Source organism: Dromaius novaehollandiae, chromosome 3, assembly GCF_036370855.1.
Source record: "Dromaius novaehollandiae isolate bDroNov1 chromosome 3, bDroNov1.hap1, whole genome shotgun sequence".
NCBI classification, from domain to species: Eukaryota; Metazoa; Chordata; class Aves; order Casuariiformes; family Dromaiidae; genus Dromaius; species Dromaius novaehollandiae.
Window position 1 is genome coordinate 51,930,291 of NC_088100.1, and position 15,095 is coordinate 51,945,385.

At 38.4% G+C, this 15,095-nt stretch overlaps 1 protein-coding gene across 1 annotated transcript; it reads left to right on the forward strand.

Annotated features, from left to right (window-relative positions):
* The first annotated feature begins 580 nt into the window (after positions 1-580).
* RPF2 (ribosome production factor 2 homolog) lies at positions 581-14,855 on the forward strand. The gene is made up of 10 exons (XM_026119913.2): positions 581-728; positions 1,989-2,121; positions 2,624-2,661; positions 3,368-3,407; positions 6,475-6,556; positions 6,659-6,735; positions 8,153-8,252; positions 12,694-12,796; positions 13,695-13,839; positions 14,203-14,855. Exons 1-10 carry the CDS (start codon positions 706-708, stop codon positions 14,383-14,385), a joined length of 924 nt encoding a protein of 307 aa, XP_025975698.1. The 5' UTR covers positions 581-705; the 3' UTR covers positions 14,386-14,855.
* The last annotated feature ends 240 nt before the right edge of the window (positions 14,856-15,095 follow it).

Sequence of the window (15,095 nt, forward strand, 5' to 3'; positions counted from 1 at the left end):
ATATTACATTGTTTATATTACCATTATATTAATTTTCATATAGAAGTTTAATACATGGTAGAATCATGAGAATTTCTTTTAAAAACAGCTTTTTTTAAACATAAAATGATTTCTTCCTGACCCTTCTTCCCTTTCCGCTTTAATTGCAACACTGACTATGATGATGGAAATGCATACTTAATTCCTGTATAATTATTTAATACTTTAATTAGTAAAGGTCACAGGAGGCATCACCAGCATTGTACATGGGACAGGATCCGTAAAGGTAAGTCGTTAAAATGGTACATCAGTTTCAAAACATCAATCTGCTTATTCCATTTTTCTGTGTAGAAACAACTGATCACTGGGGGCAGGGAGGGAGGAAGGTGAGGAAGAAGAGGGAAAGTGTTCTGGATGTCCTCCAGCCTGGGTGTGGATCTTCCGTGGAAATGTCTGTGCAGTAGGTTTCAGAGAGATCTCTGAACCTTCACTCTAGGTTCAACTTGAGGAGTGGAGTTTTTAAAAGCATTATTCAAACTTGGGCTAAAAACTGCTTGCTTTAAACGCCTCACCTCTCGAGGCGCGCGCGGCCACCGCCAGACTCCGCCCCGCCCGGCCCGCGCATGCTCACCACCACTCCCGGCGGCCGTGACGTTACGGGAGGCGCTTGCAGCCGGGCGGTGGGGCGCGCACGCGGGCCGGGGGTGGGCCTGGGCGGCGGCGGCCATGGAGGCGCTGGACCGCGTGCTGTGAGTGGGGAGGCTCGGCGTTCCGGGGGCGCGCGGGGTTGGGACCCCCGCGGCCGTTAGAACCCCTGCGGCATTTGGGAGCGCCGCGGCCTCGAGCGGGGCTAGCGGCCACGAGGCTCCTGGCTGGGGCCCGGGCGAGGCGGGCGGAGCGTTGCGCTGCGCTGCGCGGTCTCCCCTCGCTCTTCGGGAGCGCCAAAGGGGCGCTGCGGCGCGGAGCGGGCAGCATGAAACAGCGGGTCGCTTTAGGACCGGGGCGAAGAGTGCGGTTCCGCGGAGGGCTGGGGGGAGAAGGCGGAGGAGAATGAGGAGAACTAGGCAAGGGAGGCCGGCAGAGGGAAAAGGCACGGGGAAAGTGTGCGGGAAGGAGAACCAAACGCGACTCACCCGTTTTAGTGGCAAGGCTGCACTTGTCCAGTCGGTAACTTAAAGGAACTGTGGTGATCGCTTTCCTTGGTAGGGAGTTGTACACATATCTGTTCACCTGGAAGGACTTGATCCTTTTCACCTGTAGTTTGAAGTACCTGTGTCTAAAAAAAGAAAGAAAAACATAACTATTCTGCTTCATGGAGAAGATATGAAAAGCTTTATATTTATTCAGTGAAGAAACATGTGATTCTAAAGCCATGTGGTTACTAATTTGTATTGTATGTGTATGCCCCTGCTAAATGCTGCTACACTTAAATTTTTTTTTTTTTTTAAGTTTACTATTCCTTTACTATTCCTTTACTGAGATTACAGGAGAAGCAGTTAATAGTGTGCTTTATACTGCCTGGTGTACATCACCTAGAATAGTATGTGGTGCTTGTGCCTGGTTTGTGTCAACAGATATGCCAGCCCTAAACACTTTTGCCACTTTTCTTTTGGATGCTACTGATGGTCTTCAGGGAGCTTCATTTTGTTCTCACATGTCAGCCTCTGACTTGGGGAGGGGGCTGGTGTGAAAGAAAGTTTTCAGCCTGTCAGTAGTCTCTGGAAATATGCTACACCTCAAAATCTAAATTGGTGGAAACTGAAAAGACCAGGACTGTAAAATCACCTTTGCTAGTCTGGGGAGAAGGAGTGGAAGAGGTGTGTTAGTAAAACACATTAATCTCAGAAGGGATTTTTAGCACTGGTTGTAATTCTGCAGATTGGGATTAGTTTGAATCAGAGTCATGTTGCTTAAACACAGTTTGTTCAGACCTTTGTTTTATTGTGTTTTGTGCAGTGTCAGGTGCTGTTACTAATACTTGTTTTTTGATTTTTAATTTATCGTTACAGAAAGCCTAAAACTAAGAGAGCAAAAAGGTTTCTTGAGAAGAGAGAACCCAAACTCACAGAAAATACGAAAAATGCTATGCTTATAAAAGGAGGAAATGCAAACTTAACAGTGACTGAAGTGCTTAAAGACATTGTAAGTTCGTTGGATATATGTATGCAGCCACTCTCAAAACTTAGGCTTGCCAATCCACTCTCTACCTCCTATCTCCTAACTCCATAACTGAAAATACTGCAGCTGTTCCTACCCTGTTTTCTCTCCTTGCTTTATTGTTTTCTTCCCATCCTATGCTGATTGAAAATCAGGTGGTTGTTCACTCCCTATTTTTCCTCATGTCCCTAGAAGTAGAAGGATTCTATTACATGGTTTTGATTTTAGTTGTTTTTTAGTTACTTAGTTCTTAGTTTCTAGAAATAAGTCCTTTTGCAATTAATTGAGAACCCAGATTAGTGTTACAGTCTTGGAGGGTTTTATTGTGAGCAGGTCTTTTGAGCTGACTTTTTTTCTAGTCTAGATTGCACAAACAGTTATTTTATTTAAAGTGATCTTGTAAATTGTAGGGTTTTAGAAAAGCGGTACTGTACATTTAGATGTATGAGAGATGATACATGTTTAACTTCGGTTGTGTATTTTGCAGTATGCTGTGAAGAAGCCTTTTGCTGTACTGTATAAAAAGTAAGTGGTCCCATTTAGACATCTTTGAGTCTTCTGACAAATGGCATTCAGTAATTTCAAAGCAGGATTAGAGATGCAAGCTAGCATAATTGAAAAATGGTAAGGACTGCAGAAGGTGACTGAGATTCATCCTAAATTTCAGTAGGCTGGAAACAATCTACACGTAATCAGCGTTGACACTGAGCCCGGTTCTTTGTCAAGTGCTATAGAGCAGAAATCAGCAAACTCGAACAGTCAACTCCCTGATTCTGGTCTGTGCAAACAGCTAGTGAAATTCTGTGTCAACTATGTAGGATGGAATTATTCTTCCCAATTCTTATAAACTCAAGTTACAGATTATAATGATAACTATATCTTGCTCGGAGTGGGGAGCCCAGTATGCACAAACATTAGTTGTAATATCTAAATTAAATGTGTTTTGGATGAACAAACAAAGGCAGTTCCTAATGTGTCACTAACAGTTATTTTGGAAGTCAGGCCACAGGAGACAGGAAACCTGAGGGAAAGCACTTAAAAATGTCAAAGGCAGCACTAAGGAAAACCTGGCAGAATTAATATGGATTAGTTTGAACTAAAACTGCATTTTTAATGCAGGAGTTTCTGGTAGAATGCAGAATCTTGTTATTAGAGAACTGGAAGTCACAAGAGAAGAAAATGCATTCTTATCTGGGTTTTTGTTCCTTCTTTTTTTTTTTTCCTCTCTCAGGAAAAATATTACCAGACCTTTTGAGGATCAAACATCATTGGTAAGTATATGCCACATGGTCTCTTATGAGATTTTGCAGCTATAAAGTCATGAAGAACTTGTTTAGAGGATAATTTTTCATTATTCTATGAGGAATTAGCTGAGAAATAAAGTTTATAGGAAATCTGGATAAGCTGAAGGTAGGTGTCAGTCGGCATTTTTTTTCCAGTGACTGCAAGACAGGATCCTCGTGTTGTTATGACTTTCTCCTTGCCTTAAATGCATGTTTCTGTAAACTGACAGATTTGAGATTGTGTAACACTGTTACAAGTAACAGTGCTTGATAGGAAAGAAAGAATAAAGGATTTTATTTTGATTTTCTAACAGTCAGTCCTTTAAAGTGCCATAGCTTACGAACAGCTCCTTTTCAGTTTGGTGAATTCATAGATTAGAGTAGTTAAATGAAGGAGTCATTGCTTTCTGTGACTCTTAATCATATTTGAATAGAGGAAGAAAAGCAAAGCATGCACCAGCAGTGCAAGTACGAGATTGTAGCTGTGAGTTCTGTTCCAACGTTCAGACAAGAACTGTCAGAAAAATGAGCAGTTTCAGTTAAATACATATATTTGGCCTGCAGTGAAGTTGGAAAAGTGTCTCTTCAGAGGCCTGGAGGGTTTTTCTTCTGAACATCCATTTAGTGATATGCCTCTGTCTGGATTTGGTCTTGATCCAGTGCTTTAAGGTCAAGTTTATTTATGAGCAGGAAGGCAAAAAATAGAGGGGCTAATCCCAAGATTACAAGATCTCAGTTTAATCAAAGCATTACTTTAGCTAGTGGAATGTGGTCTTTAAGTCATAAATGTAGTAGATGTATTTCCTTCAGCAAAACAAGGGAAAGGAGGTGGTGATGTACAGTTGTTATATTACAACAAAGAAAAGTGAATTATCCCAGTATAAGCTGTTTGGTTTCCACCGGTCATGATTTGGTAATGTTTGTTGTGTGCCACTGCTGACTTGCACAAAGAAGATAAGAGTCAGCTTTCCAAAGTGTGAGTCAGTTGTTGAAATAACTTGCTGAAAATGCACATTGAAATTGGGAATTTTGGAGTACTGTAGTAGAGTGTTATAAATATGTATATGCAAAAAAAAAAAAATCACTTATGCACTAGGCAAAAATGCACTTTTCTCTCCAGAATGTATGTGAAAATAGAGGGAAAACACGTCTAAAAATTCTCTGTAAATAAGAAAGAAGAGATGGGGAGAGATAGCTAATGATCCTTAATGATACAGATTTTCTTAAAAAGCGAAGGCAGCTGACAGTGAGTGCCGGAGAATTGATGTAGTTGTACTGGTCAGTGGAATTAAAGCTTGTGCTAGGAACAGAAAAGAATCATAGGTGAAGCATAGGTGTGCTGATATATAAGGATACTTGATCTGTATCAGATATTGATGCTGAGGTGTTGCAGCACATGTTTCTGTTCTGTTCTCGGCATGAAGCACAGTGATGTAACCGTCCCATAGAACGTTGTGGTGTAATGGAAAATTACCATGGGCAGCAAGGCAAGATTTGCAATGTTATCTGGTGAAGCTAAAGCCCTTACAATCACATGGCTGAATGACTTATTCTCACAGTTGTATAGGAACCAGTTGATTGTCAGATGACCACTGATGTGGACTTCCAATAATTTCTGGAAAAACATGGTGCCTAAGATTGTTCTGATGTTTGGAAAGGGGTCCTACAAGGAACTTTAGTTCTCGTAACCAAAAAACAATCCAAGGCAAAACAGTGGAGTGGATCATTCAGTACTGTGTCAAAAAATAACTGGAGACTAGAAATGCATGGAAAGTTAAATCAATCTGCTTTTCTCTTTCCTTGGTTACAGGCATGTTTAATAGAGGCGGTGTTGCAGTATATGTGGGATACACTTGAGGTGTTTGAGTTTGTTACAACCTTTTAATTAAACATCATATAGCTGTTATAGAATTTACAGATATCGAAGTGCAGTGATTAACAGAGCTGTATGAGCAAGTGTTTTTATGGGACCTCTGGGTCTGTTCTTGATCTGTCTAAAATCAGTATTTTTTAGTGATCCAGTGGCATAGCTCAGTGATGAACTGTGATTTGTATATGCAATTCATCCAGCCTGGGATCACTCCCAGTGGTAATGTTTCCTGAAATCCGAAAAAGGAAGAGCTGCAGGCTAGACAAATTGTTCTCATGAACAATGGCCTCTTGGCTGCTGGTGTTCCCAGGGACTGGGGTGGGAGGAGGTACTGTGACTTTTTTTCTGCTTCGTAGCTGCTAAGCGCAGGTGCAGGAACTCTGGTACTTCTGGGAGGTACTGGATAAATCGTGCGTGTGCAGGTGTACCTAGGAACCACTGTTAATGTACAGAAGGAGGACTCCCTTGAGAGGCAGCAGTGCCTACTCAGGCTTTGGAGTTGGATGTTCTCAGAAAGAACTGCTGTAACATTGGCTTTTGATGCGCTGCTCTAACAGGTTCTCCATCTGCATATCTGGGGAAAAGATCTTCTCTGATAGTTGCCAGTAGCTTGATTTTTCAGCACCATCTTAGTCTTAATCCAATAACAAATTGACGTGAAAGTGCCCTATAACAGGACTCTAATGCCCTAGTGAGAGAATGTTAGAAATTTGCAGATGTACCTAGGCTTCCCTTTGAAGGAAATAAGTGGTTGTTAAGCAGCTGTTGGGCAAGGCTGTAATACTGCATAAAACTTAGCTAAGTAACTCAAATGAGACATTACAAACTTAAATACTTATTAGTCTTCAGGTAAGGAGAAGTGGTTGAAGGTAGCTTACATAAAAACAAATAATGAGGAATTATGAAAAAGGGCGTTACAGACAAAATGGCAAGAAAAAATTGCCTTGCTTGGTCTATAAGAGCATTAGGAAATAAAAAAGGAAATGAATTATTATTTGAAACCTGGATTCAGTGGTGAATTTTAGTATATGGGGACCTGGAGATGCTCAAAACTTTTCTGGTGAGTGCAGTTGCTCTTTCCATCAAGAGCTCCTAAACTCATATGCTTGTGACATACACCTTCGCCAAATATTTTAAATGCTTACAGACTGGAACTCATGAGTTTTTTCCTTTCCCCACTGTTAGGAATTTTTTTCGAAGAAATCGGACTGTTCATTGTTTCTGTTTGGATCTCATAACAAGAAGCGACCTAATAACTTGATAATAGGTAACATGCCTCACTTGAGTTTGTAATTGGATGAAAGGTCTAGCTTTCACTAAATATTTAAATGCCCGAATTTTCTTTCCTTTTTTTTTCTTTTCTTCACAGGTCGCATGTTTGATTATCACGTCTTAGATATGATTGAGCTAGGCATTGAGAAGTTTGTATCTCTAAAAGATGTCAAGGTAAGGGAAGCAGCACAAGCATTTCAGTGACATCTGCTGGTGGCTTTTTTGGTGCATTGGCATTTTTTGTGCTTTGAAGCAATAACCAGGTCTTTTAAAAATGTTTCATGTCATATTTGAGAATTATTAGATTTGTATACCTTAATGTTATTTTTGTGCTTTTTGTTTGTTTTTTGGTTTTGAGCAAGTTTGTTGTATGCTTACTAATTCTTTACAAATTCTTTTTTTAGACTTGGTTTATTCCTAATATTTTTATTTTTAACACATTACATTTATGAGGCTCCTCAGTCTGATCTGCCCATGGGAGGTTCCTAAAGTTCCTATATAAGCTGACTTTGCTTTTAAAACTGAAGTCCTATTAAAAAACAGAAGGTGATCCAGCCACCTAAAGAGGCACCTCTGTGTAGCCATGTCCCAACCAAAAGGTTTGTGCAGTTATGCAGCAAAATGTTGTGGAGAATTGAGTTAGTAGAAAACAACCTGGTGGTGAGGGGGGGAGGTTATTTTCCAGCCTGGTCAGTTCTCTGCTCTTCTTCACCATGTAACCATATTTGCTGGTTCCAAGATGGATTAACATGGCAACAGGATTGTTTCTTTAGTGTTTCCAAACTGTAACCAACAAGAGTCACTCTGACAGTAATTTATAAAGTTGTGAGATGATTCTGAAACTTTCTGTAGTCTTAAGTAGTACACAAATGCCAGTTTCCAGGGAGCTATATTTGATTCAGATTGAGGGCTAACATCTTGATTATTTAAACCCAGAGAAAATTTATTTTATTATGGCTGTGTTATGTTTTAGTTTAGGCAAAATAGTCCTGTTTCATGTGTGCATATTTTTGTATCAAACGGTTCATACACTGCAAAAATAACTAATACTTATGGTCCTCATTTTCACCACAGCCTATAAATTGAAGGCACAGTCTAGGGGGATAGTGAAGAAAATAACTTTTTTAAAGGTGAATCTTCCCCTTGAAGTCAGATTATAGTATGTATCTTCATAATTCTGTTTGTAGCATGGAAATTACAGTCAAGTAATCGTATTTGTTGGTACCAAAATTAGAATCAGGTGATTGACTAAACTATCTTCTTAGCCTTCTCTATGTACTGTCTGGTCAGAAGTACAACAAACTTGTCTGCCTCCAACTATAGTTTTCTTGTGAGTAGTTGCAATCAGATTCACTTTTGTTTTCTTTGCAAGGTGTTACCTCCAATATTTTACAGTAGAGAATCTTACAAACAAAATCCATATTAAAAAATTTAAAAAACCCAATTTTTAAATGTCTATGTCTGTCCATATTGATCATAAGTTTCAACAATTCTGTGTTGAATGTTGAATAGATAGTTAGCCATTAAGTCAATAATATGCTCCCTAACATGGTCTGAATTTTTGTTTTGTTTTAAAATTCTTATCCCATAGAACAGTAAATGTCCTGAAGGAACAAAACCTATGTTGATATTTGCTGGTGACATATTTGATTTAAATGAAGAATACAGAAGACTGAAAAGCCTTCTTATTGGTCAGTATTTTGATTGATTGAGCAGTGGGATTGCATAAAGCTGTAGCCATAGGATCCGTTAGGAAATGTTGGTTTGTCAGTAAATGTTTGCTCATGTTCAGTACTGAAAGAAAACATGGAAGAAGTGGCATTTATAAATTCCATGTCACATGAAGTCAAAGTGAGCTAATCATCATGACTGATCCTTAAAAGAATAGAGGAAAAAAATGGCCTAAAAGACTGTGAAGTTGAAACTTTGTGCTCACCAAAATTCATAATTTTGGTTGTGGGGAAAATTCTGACATTTTCAAAAATCTTTACTTTGTACTTGTAGTGGATCATCAGTTTTCTAACCAAATGATAATTTTGAAGTATCTGATTTTGAATTAAGAGGATTAAGTTATGAAAGTGGATATTTTTTGCTTTCAGAAAAAGTCAAATCAGTATAACTGAGCCTGCGTTTTCATAATGAAAGTGTTTTCTGTTAGAAATTTTACCATTTCTAACAACATTGATTGCACCATTGATTTGAATATTTGGAATGAGCATGTGCAATAATAATCAGCTAGATAGTAGGTGTGTCAGGGCAGGCTCTGAGCTGTGTAAACAAAATGGCATAAAGCTTTTTCCTGTCTCAAGGAAGATAAGGCATGTTGTAGGGTTTATCACTGAATTCTAGGGAACTAAAAAAAGATTATATTTTTTAGGATGATTTGGGGGATTTAGAGGTCGTGTGATAAAGTATCTCCTGATACTTGCATAAATGTGTCTTGCTCTGTAAAACTAGATTTAGAAGTTAGGTGGTGGTTTTTTGCTTTTTAATAGGTTTCCTGAAACTAAATTCTTTTTTTTTTTTCTTCTTAAGTTCTAATAAAACAGTGAAACCACAATAAGAACAGGCTTTTTTTCTTCAGCTCCACTCTGGGGTTGCACCAATTCAGAATCTTACAGCTTTGTTAGATCTCCCTTTCATATAAAATAAATATTGGTGGGGCTCTCCTTTCTAGGCAAACAGACAGAGATTGCTTGAGAAACATGTCTCAGAAATGAGATTTTCCTCACTATTGCAATTCCCTAGAGCACATTGATTCATCTGGAATGAGAGTTAAAAGGAAGGAGGAGGGGAGAAAATTTACATCCTTTTAAAACATCTGACTAGTTCTTAGTATAGATAAAAGGCTGATAACTGTGCTTGTAGATCTTTGGAGGTGGTATCGAATGTGAAGATGCATGAGTTTTAATACTGCATGTTTGTGTCAAGGTTTACATTGCAGAAAGCATGTGCGTTATTTTCTAAAGCATATCCTGTTGAGATGTCCACACACTTTTGGTGATTGGCATCCAGGTGTGCTCATACAATTGAGGTTACCTCAGAACAGCTTGATACCTTAAATGGAGGACAGTTGCATTGTTAGATAGTTGCCAAATGACTAATTGGTCTTTCCTATTCTGTTTCTCTTATTGTTCATCTGTCCTCTCTCCTCCTATTAATTTGCCTTTAATGAATGTCTGCAGGCAGATGTACTCAAATCAACATCCAGTTTTTCTTGTTGAATGTACTCCAAGTACTCCAGGTCTTAATGTTCTGTTGATTTCTATGAAATACCTAGATGCAAAACAATAGACAAAAGAAAAGGTTAAGGAGTGTAAAAGCTCGAAGATATCAGCAACCAATTAAAATAATTCAGGTAATAATTTGACTTGCTTCAAAATTGCTCTTAATTGATATGGAAGAACTGATTCTTTCTGTTCCTGCAGAAGATAGTGCTTTTAAGCTGCCACTCTATTGCTAAGAAAGTTAGAAAAATGTCTTTGTAACAGCAGTAAATACTTTGTTACTGTAGCAGTGCTGTTGAGGTTCCAGAGGGAACAGTAGATACCTAACAGCTTCTTATTGCCACAGCAGCATTATGTTTACTATACTGCTGAACACCCAAGCTTTGATTTGCTTTTGTACTATCAAAAGGGTTTGTGTGTGTTTGGAATATCATCTTACAGCAGTTTCCTTGTAGAATTAAGGGTAAGGGATGGAGGATGAGAGTGAATAAGCATCTTCATGGCAACCAAACCCTTTAGTCCACTTATATTGTGAAGTGCAACAAGTTGTGTAGGAGATGTAAATGGCAGCTGCATTTTTCTTTAGAGACTTGAAAGACATCTTGTACTTTCTCTTCATTTGGTTTTCATTGCCTAGTGTGGTGGTGGTCTAGGAATCCATTTATATGATATGTCCTTTAAATGTAGCTCATGAAATTCTCATAACTTCTTGTGCTTCTATTTATAAAATGTTAAGTCTCTTGCAAAGCTGCCTGCTTGCTGCTTCTGTTATTGGGTCTCACTTTCATCTTAAAAATGACCAGGTGCTGCCTGACTTGCTTATATACTTTTTAAAACATTGACTTTAAGGACACCTGTACAATTTTTATATTGAGCATCAGGTTGTTCTTCATCTTACCTTCCTCACACAGATTTTTTGGGTGTCTCAAAGATTTGTGGGTTCTTTCTAGCCATGAAGGGGGATGGCTGGCCAAGAAGTCTGGAACAGAATTTGAGCTCCTCTAGTGGTGACTGTAGCTTCACAGGCTACAGTGTCACCAGCGTTTGCATATGAACTAATGCAAAAAGAAGTGTATAAACTCATGTTCCAAAATAATTTAGGAATTCAGCCTGGAAATAGAATGGCTCTCTGCAGGAGAAACTAAATTAGAAATCCTGGAAACATGTTAAGCACAAGGGGAGGAAAGAACTAGGGATGGAAAGAAGGGAGAAAACAAGGTCTCTAGTCCAACCAAAGCAAGAGTTGTAAATTAAGAATACGTTAAAAAAATTAGGCTCTGTGGGTATACTGAAGTGGAAGGTTTCTGCAGCTGTTGAATATTGCCAGGAAACAAAAATTCCTGACCACCTGCATTTGTCTGGAAGAGATCATCCCGTGGGTAAAAAGATGTATGATGCCACAGGAAAATACCGAAGGGAGATGTTGCCAGTAAAACCACTGTAAATGTAAGCTTGTGTACCTGCAGAGAACCTAGTCGGAGGGAAAACATCTGCAAAAAGTGAACAAAATACTTTGTGACTTTTTTCCTCTAGCTACAAGCTCAACCCAAGAGAGGAGGAAGAATGAGAGTATTTAATTGATCTAGGTAATTTTTTGGCTAGACTGCAGCTGATATCTGCCAGTAAGACTTTAGTTTTGGATGTCATTCCAGTGCTGATACTCTTTTAAAAAAAGGTAGCGGAGGGAAAGACCACTAGCTGAGGAATCTGCAAATGGGACAGAACGGAAGAGAATTATGTGTTTTACATCTGTTAGCAGTTCTCCGATGTTTCAGCATTGCCCTGTCATGTTTATTAGCACACCTTGTTCCCTCAGTCAAGGTCACATTCTTTCTCCACCCTCTGCATATGTTGGACAGATTACTGTGCTTATTGCAAGCTCTCTGACTGCCCAGTATTTTTCATAGCCTGGTATAAGAACCTGACTAGAGGCAATTCATTCTATATTTAATCCAGAGTATTCTCTCTGCAAACTAAGCAAATATTTTAATCTTCTATTTTTATAGACACGTACTGTTTATTAAATAGAAAAAATACTAACTGCAGTAATGGCAAATACTGCTTTAGGCAAAGAACAAAAATGCTTGCTTTGACCGTGGGGGGGGCGATATGAAAGAAAGGCTATTCCAAAATTGTTTTTCTCCCAAGTCCATAATAGAAAAATATAGATAAGACTAAGAGTAGTCAAGATAAAGTTAAATGGCATACTTTTTTATTTTATGTAATTTTTATTGTGTACCGGTTTTGATAACTTCTTTGTGCTCTTCCAGATGTGGCTCTGATTAAGAATCTTAGGTGTGAGTTTGTTGAATGCTGTCTTAAAGTACTATCTGAACTATCAGTTTTTCTATAGTAATAATTATATTTAGCTAAGCATGACCTGGCCTAAACACTAAATAAGATGCATTTATTTTTTTTGACTTTGGAGCTGAAGATTTAGAAGAATAGGCAATGCCATTATCCCAATCAGTTTAATAAAACCAAGTTAGTATTCTGAAAGTATATTTGCACTTGTTTTTAGGTAGCATTTGTACTGCTACCAAATTATCTCTGGGAAATCCTGTTCCTGTCATCATTTCTAAATTTGTTTGGTTTTACCCCAAAGGAATTTGTTTGAACTCAGTAAAACAACTAACACCTGTAATGTTGAGGTTGTCTTCTGTGTTTTGTCAGGGCTGCAGTTTTAAGTAGTGACTATTGCGTGGGGTTCCTGTTAAACATATTGGATGGCTCTAGAGAAGCTGAATCTATTTATAGCCTTGCTTTGTATCTATCTAAGTGGAGAGTTCACATCACCACAGTGGTGTGGATCCACTATTAAAATAAGCCAATTTGTTACAGTCATCTATTAGTTTGGTTTTCAGTTAAGAAACCTGGCATATATTCTATTTAAATATTCTCTCAGATTTCTTCAGAGGTCCTAACGTGCCCAGTATTCGTCTGGCTGGTTTAGAATATGTTCTGCATTTCACAGCTGTAGATGGCAAAATTTATATGCGAAGCTATAAGTGAGTATGTGTTTTACCTATTTGTTTGCTTTTTGGTATGCTTGTCAGCTTTTTCCTGAAATTCAGCCTGTGGTTGTGTCATTGAACTGCCTTGAGCAATAGTTTGCTGCATTTAAAACATGTAGTGTTTAGAGGTTTTTGAGCACAATGCAGAATAACTTATATAGCAGAAGGAAAACACTTTAAGCCCTAAATCTACTGCCTCCTTCCATGTTGAGCTCCCTTTCTAGCTGGGAGGACTACTCTTTCACATGTTCGGATTAGTAAGGCATTGTGAATTTGACTTGGTGAATTCTGAGTACTGTATTACGCTTTGTAAACTTACTCTGTGCTCACACTGATTTCTAGGACACTCCTCGCTTAGCTGTTTGTCAAAGAAAAACAGGTAATGGGCTGTAGCCAGAGATACAAATGGAAAAACAGGAAAAGACAGGACAAAGCAGTATCTCTGATCACTAATCAGTGGTGTTCACTCTAATGGCTCACAGCTTTTCCTTAGCAGGCTGTGAGCATTCATAACTTGTGTTCCATACTACTTTATGATTTCTCTTACAGTAAAATGACTTTTACCTAATGCAGTCTCATTCTAAAAACACTAAAAAAGAAAAAAAAGGTACCTTCTGGGTTATGGCCCTCAATATTTTGCTATAAGCTATAATACACAGAGGGCTATTCTGAATTTGCAGAATGATATAGCTTTTAGAGTACTGGAGTTGAGTTTCAACAGTAGCACTGATAGTACTGATCTTATTAAAAAAGTGACCTTATCCAGGCTGGATTTTGAGTGCATTCAAACTGTGATGGAACAAATGTAATTCTGAATAACTTGCCCCTTAGGAAGACAAGTATAGATTTATCACAGAGGGCAATGTTGATTTTGGTTGCTTTTCTCTTCCAGAGTGCTTCTGAAGAAATCTGGCTGTAAAATACCAAGGATTGAACTGGAAGAGATGGGACCTTCATTAGATCTGGTTATGAGGAGAACACACTTAGCTTCAGATGACCTTTATAAGCTGTCTTTAAAACAACCCAAAGCCCTGAAAGTAGGTACCTTAGGGTGTATATTACAGCATAGATAGATCTGTAAAAAGATCAAGAGCTGAAGTATTAGTTATTGTTTGATAACCAACCAAAGCTTACTTCTGTACAGGCCAGCTGATATTTCTAGAGCTGCATCACTGTGGTGGTTATCTGCTGGCATAAAAGCACTCCTCTGAGAGTGAATAAGAACAGGAGAAGTCTTAATCTCTGAGCTGAAAACAATGTATGCAGCCTTGCTTTTAGGCACTTAATTTGAAAGTTTAATTACTGGTGAATGTGGTGGTGGTAAAGCCAGATATCTGGTCTATAGTGAGAGCTACTGCCACTTTCTCCTCAGGAAAGCTAATATTACGCTTATTTTACAGGCTAAGAAGAAAAAGAATATCTCCCATGATGTCTTTGGTACAACTTATGGTCGAATCCACATGCAGAAGCAAGATCTTGGTAAACTACAGACGAGGAAAATGAAGGCGTTAAAAAAGAGGCCAGCAGAGAAGTCAGTTGAAGAAGATGGTGGGAGTAGTCCCAAGAAAACAAAATCTGCTTGATAGTCTGGAACAGCTCTGAAAACTCTTCATACCTTCAAATTTAGTATATATTCTGGAATATATATGTGTCAGACATGGAAGATTCAGCTGCAACTAGCTTAGTTTTATATAAAAAAAATCTTTTTAATGACTTGTCATTTGAAAGTGAATGTAGGGATATTGAGCTTTAAAGTGGAATTTGGTTATTAAAAGAAGTAATGTGATATAACTCAGTTTTCCAAAGCTGAATATTTCTTCTACTGGTGTTAGCAAACATATGCTAGTTAAGCAGGTGACTTATTTCCCAAACAGCTTTATGGCTGTTATGTTGGGAACCCTTGATCAATCAACTCATCTTAAAAATTCTGTCCAGGACCAAAGTAGTATATATGCATAATTTATGCGACATGACTTTGGGGTTCATTTATTGTTTATGTATTTCAGTTTTTGCACAACTACAATATTCAATAAACTATAAAACATTTTCTTAAGCGTGAACTCTTAGAATATATGTGCCTGTGTCAGAGGCCAGACTCTGTTTTTAACTATTGCACCAGGCCCTACTTTACTCTTGCAGAATCAGGAGTGATTCAGGTGTTTTTACTATGTTCATCACTATGGTAGCAAAGTACCTGATGTTTGCTTTGGGCATAAATGAAACCTTTATGGTTTGAATTTCAATCTTTAATGCTTGATTTGTGCCTAGAATGGCAGGTGCAAAGGTAACTTAG

Coding starts and splice junctions, on each gene's coding strand:
- RPF2 (XM_026119913.2), top strand. CDS start 706: ATGGAGGCGCTGGACCGCGTGCT. Junction 729..1,988: donor GAGGCGCTGGACCGCGTGCT/GTGAGTGGGGAG, acceptor TTATCGTTACAG/AAAGCCTAAAACTAAGAGAG. Junction 8,253..12,693: donor ACTGAAAAGCCTTCTTATTG/GTCAGTATTTTG, acceptor ATATTCTCTCAG/ATTTCTTCAGAGGTCCTAAC.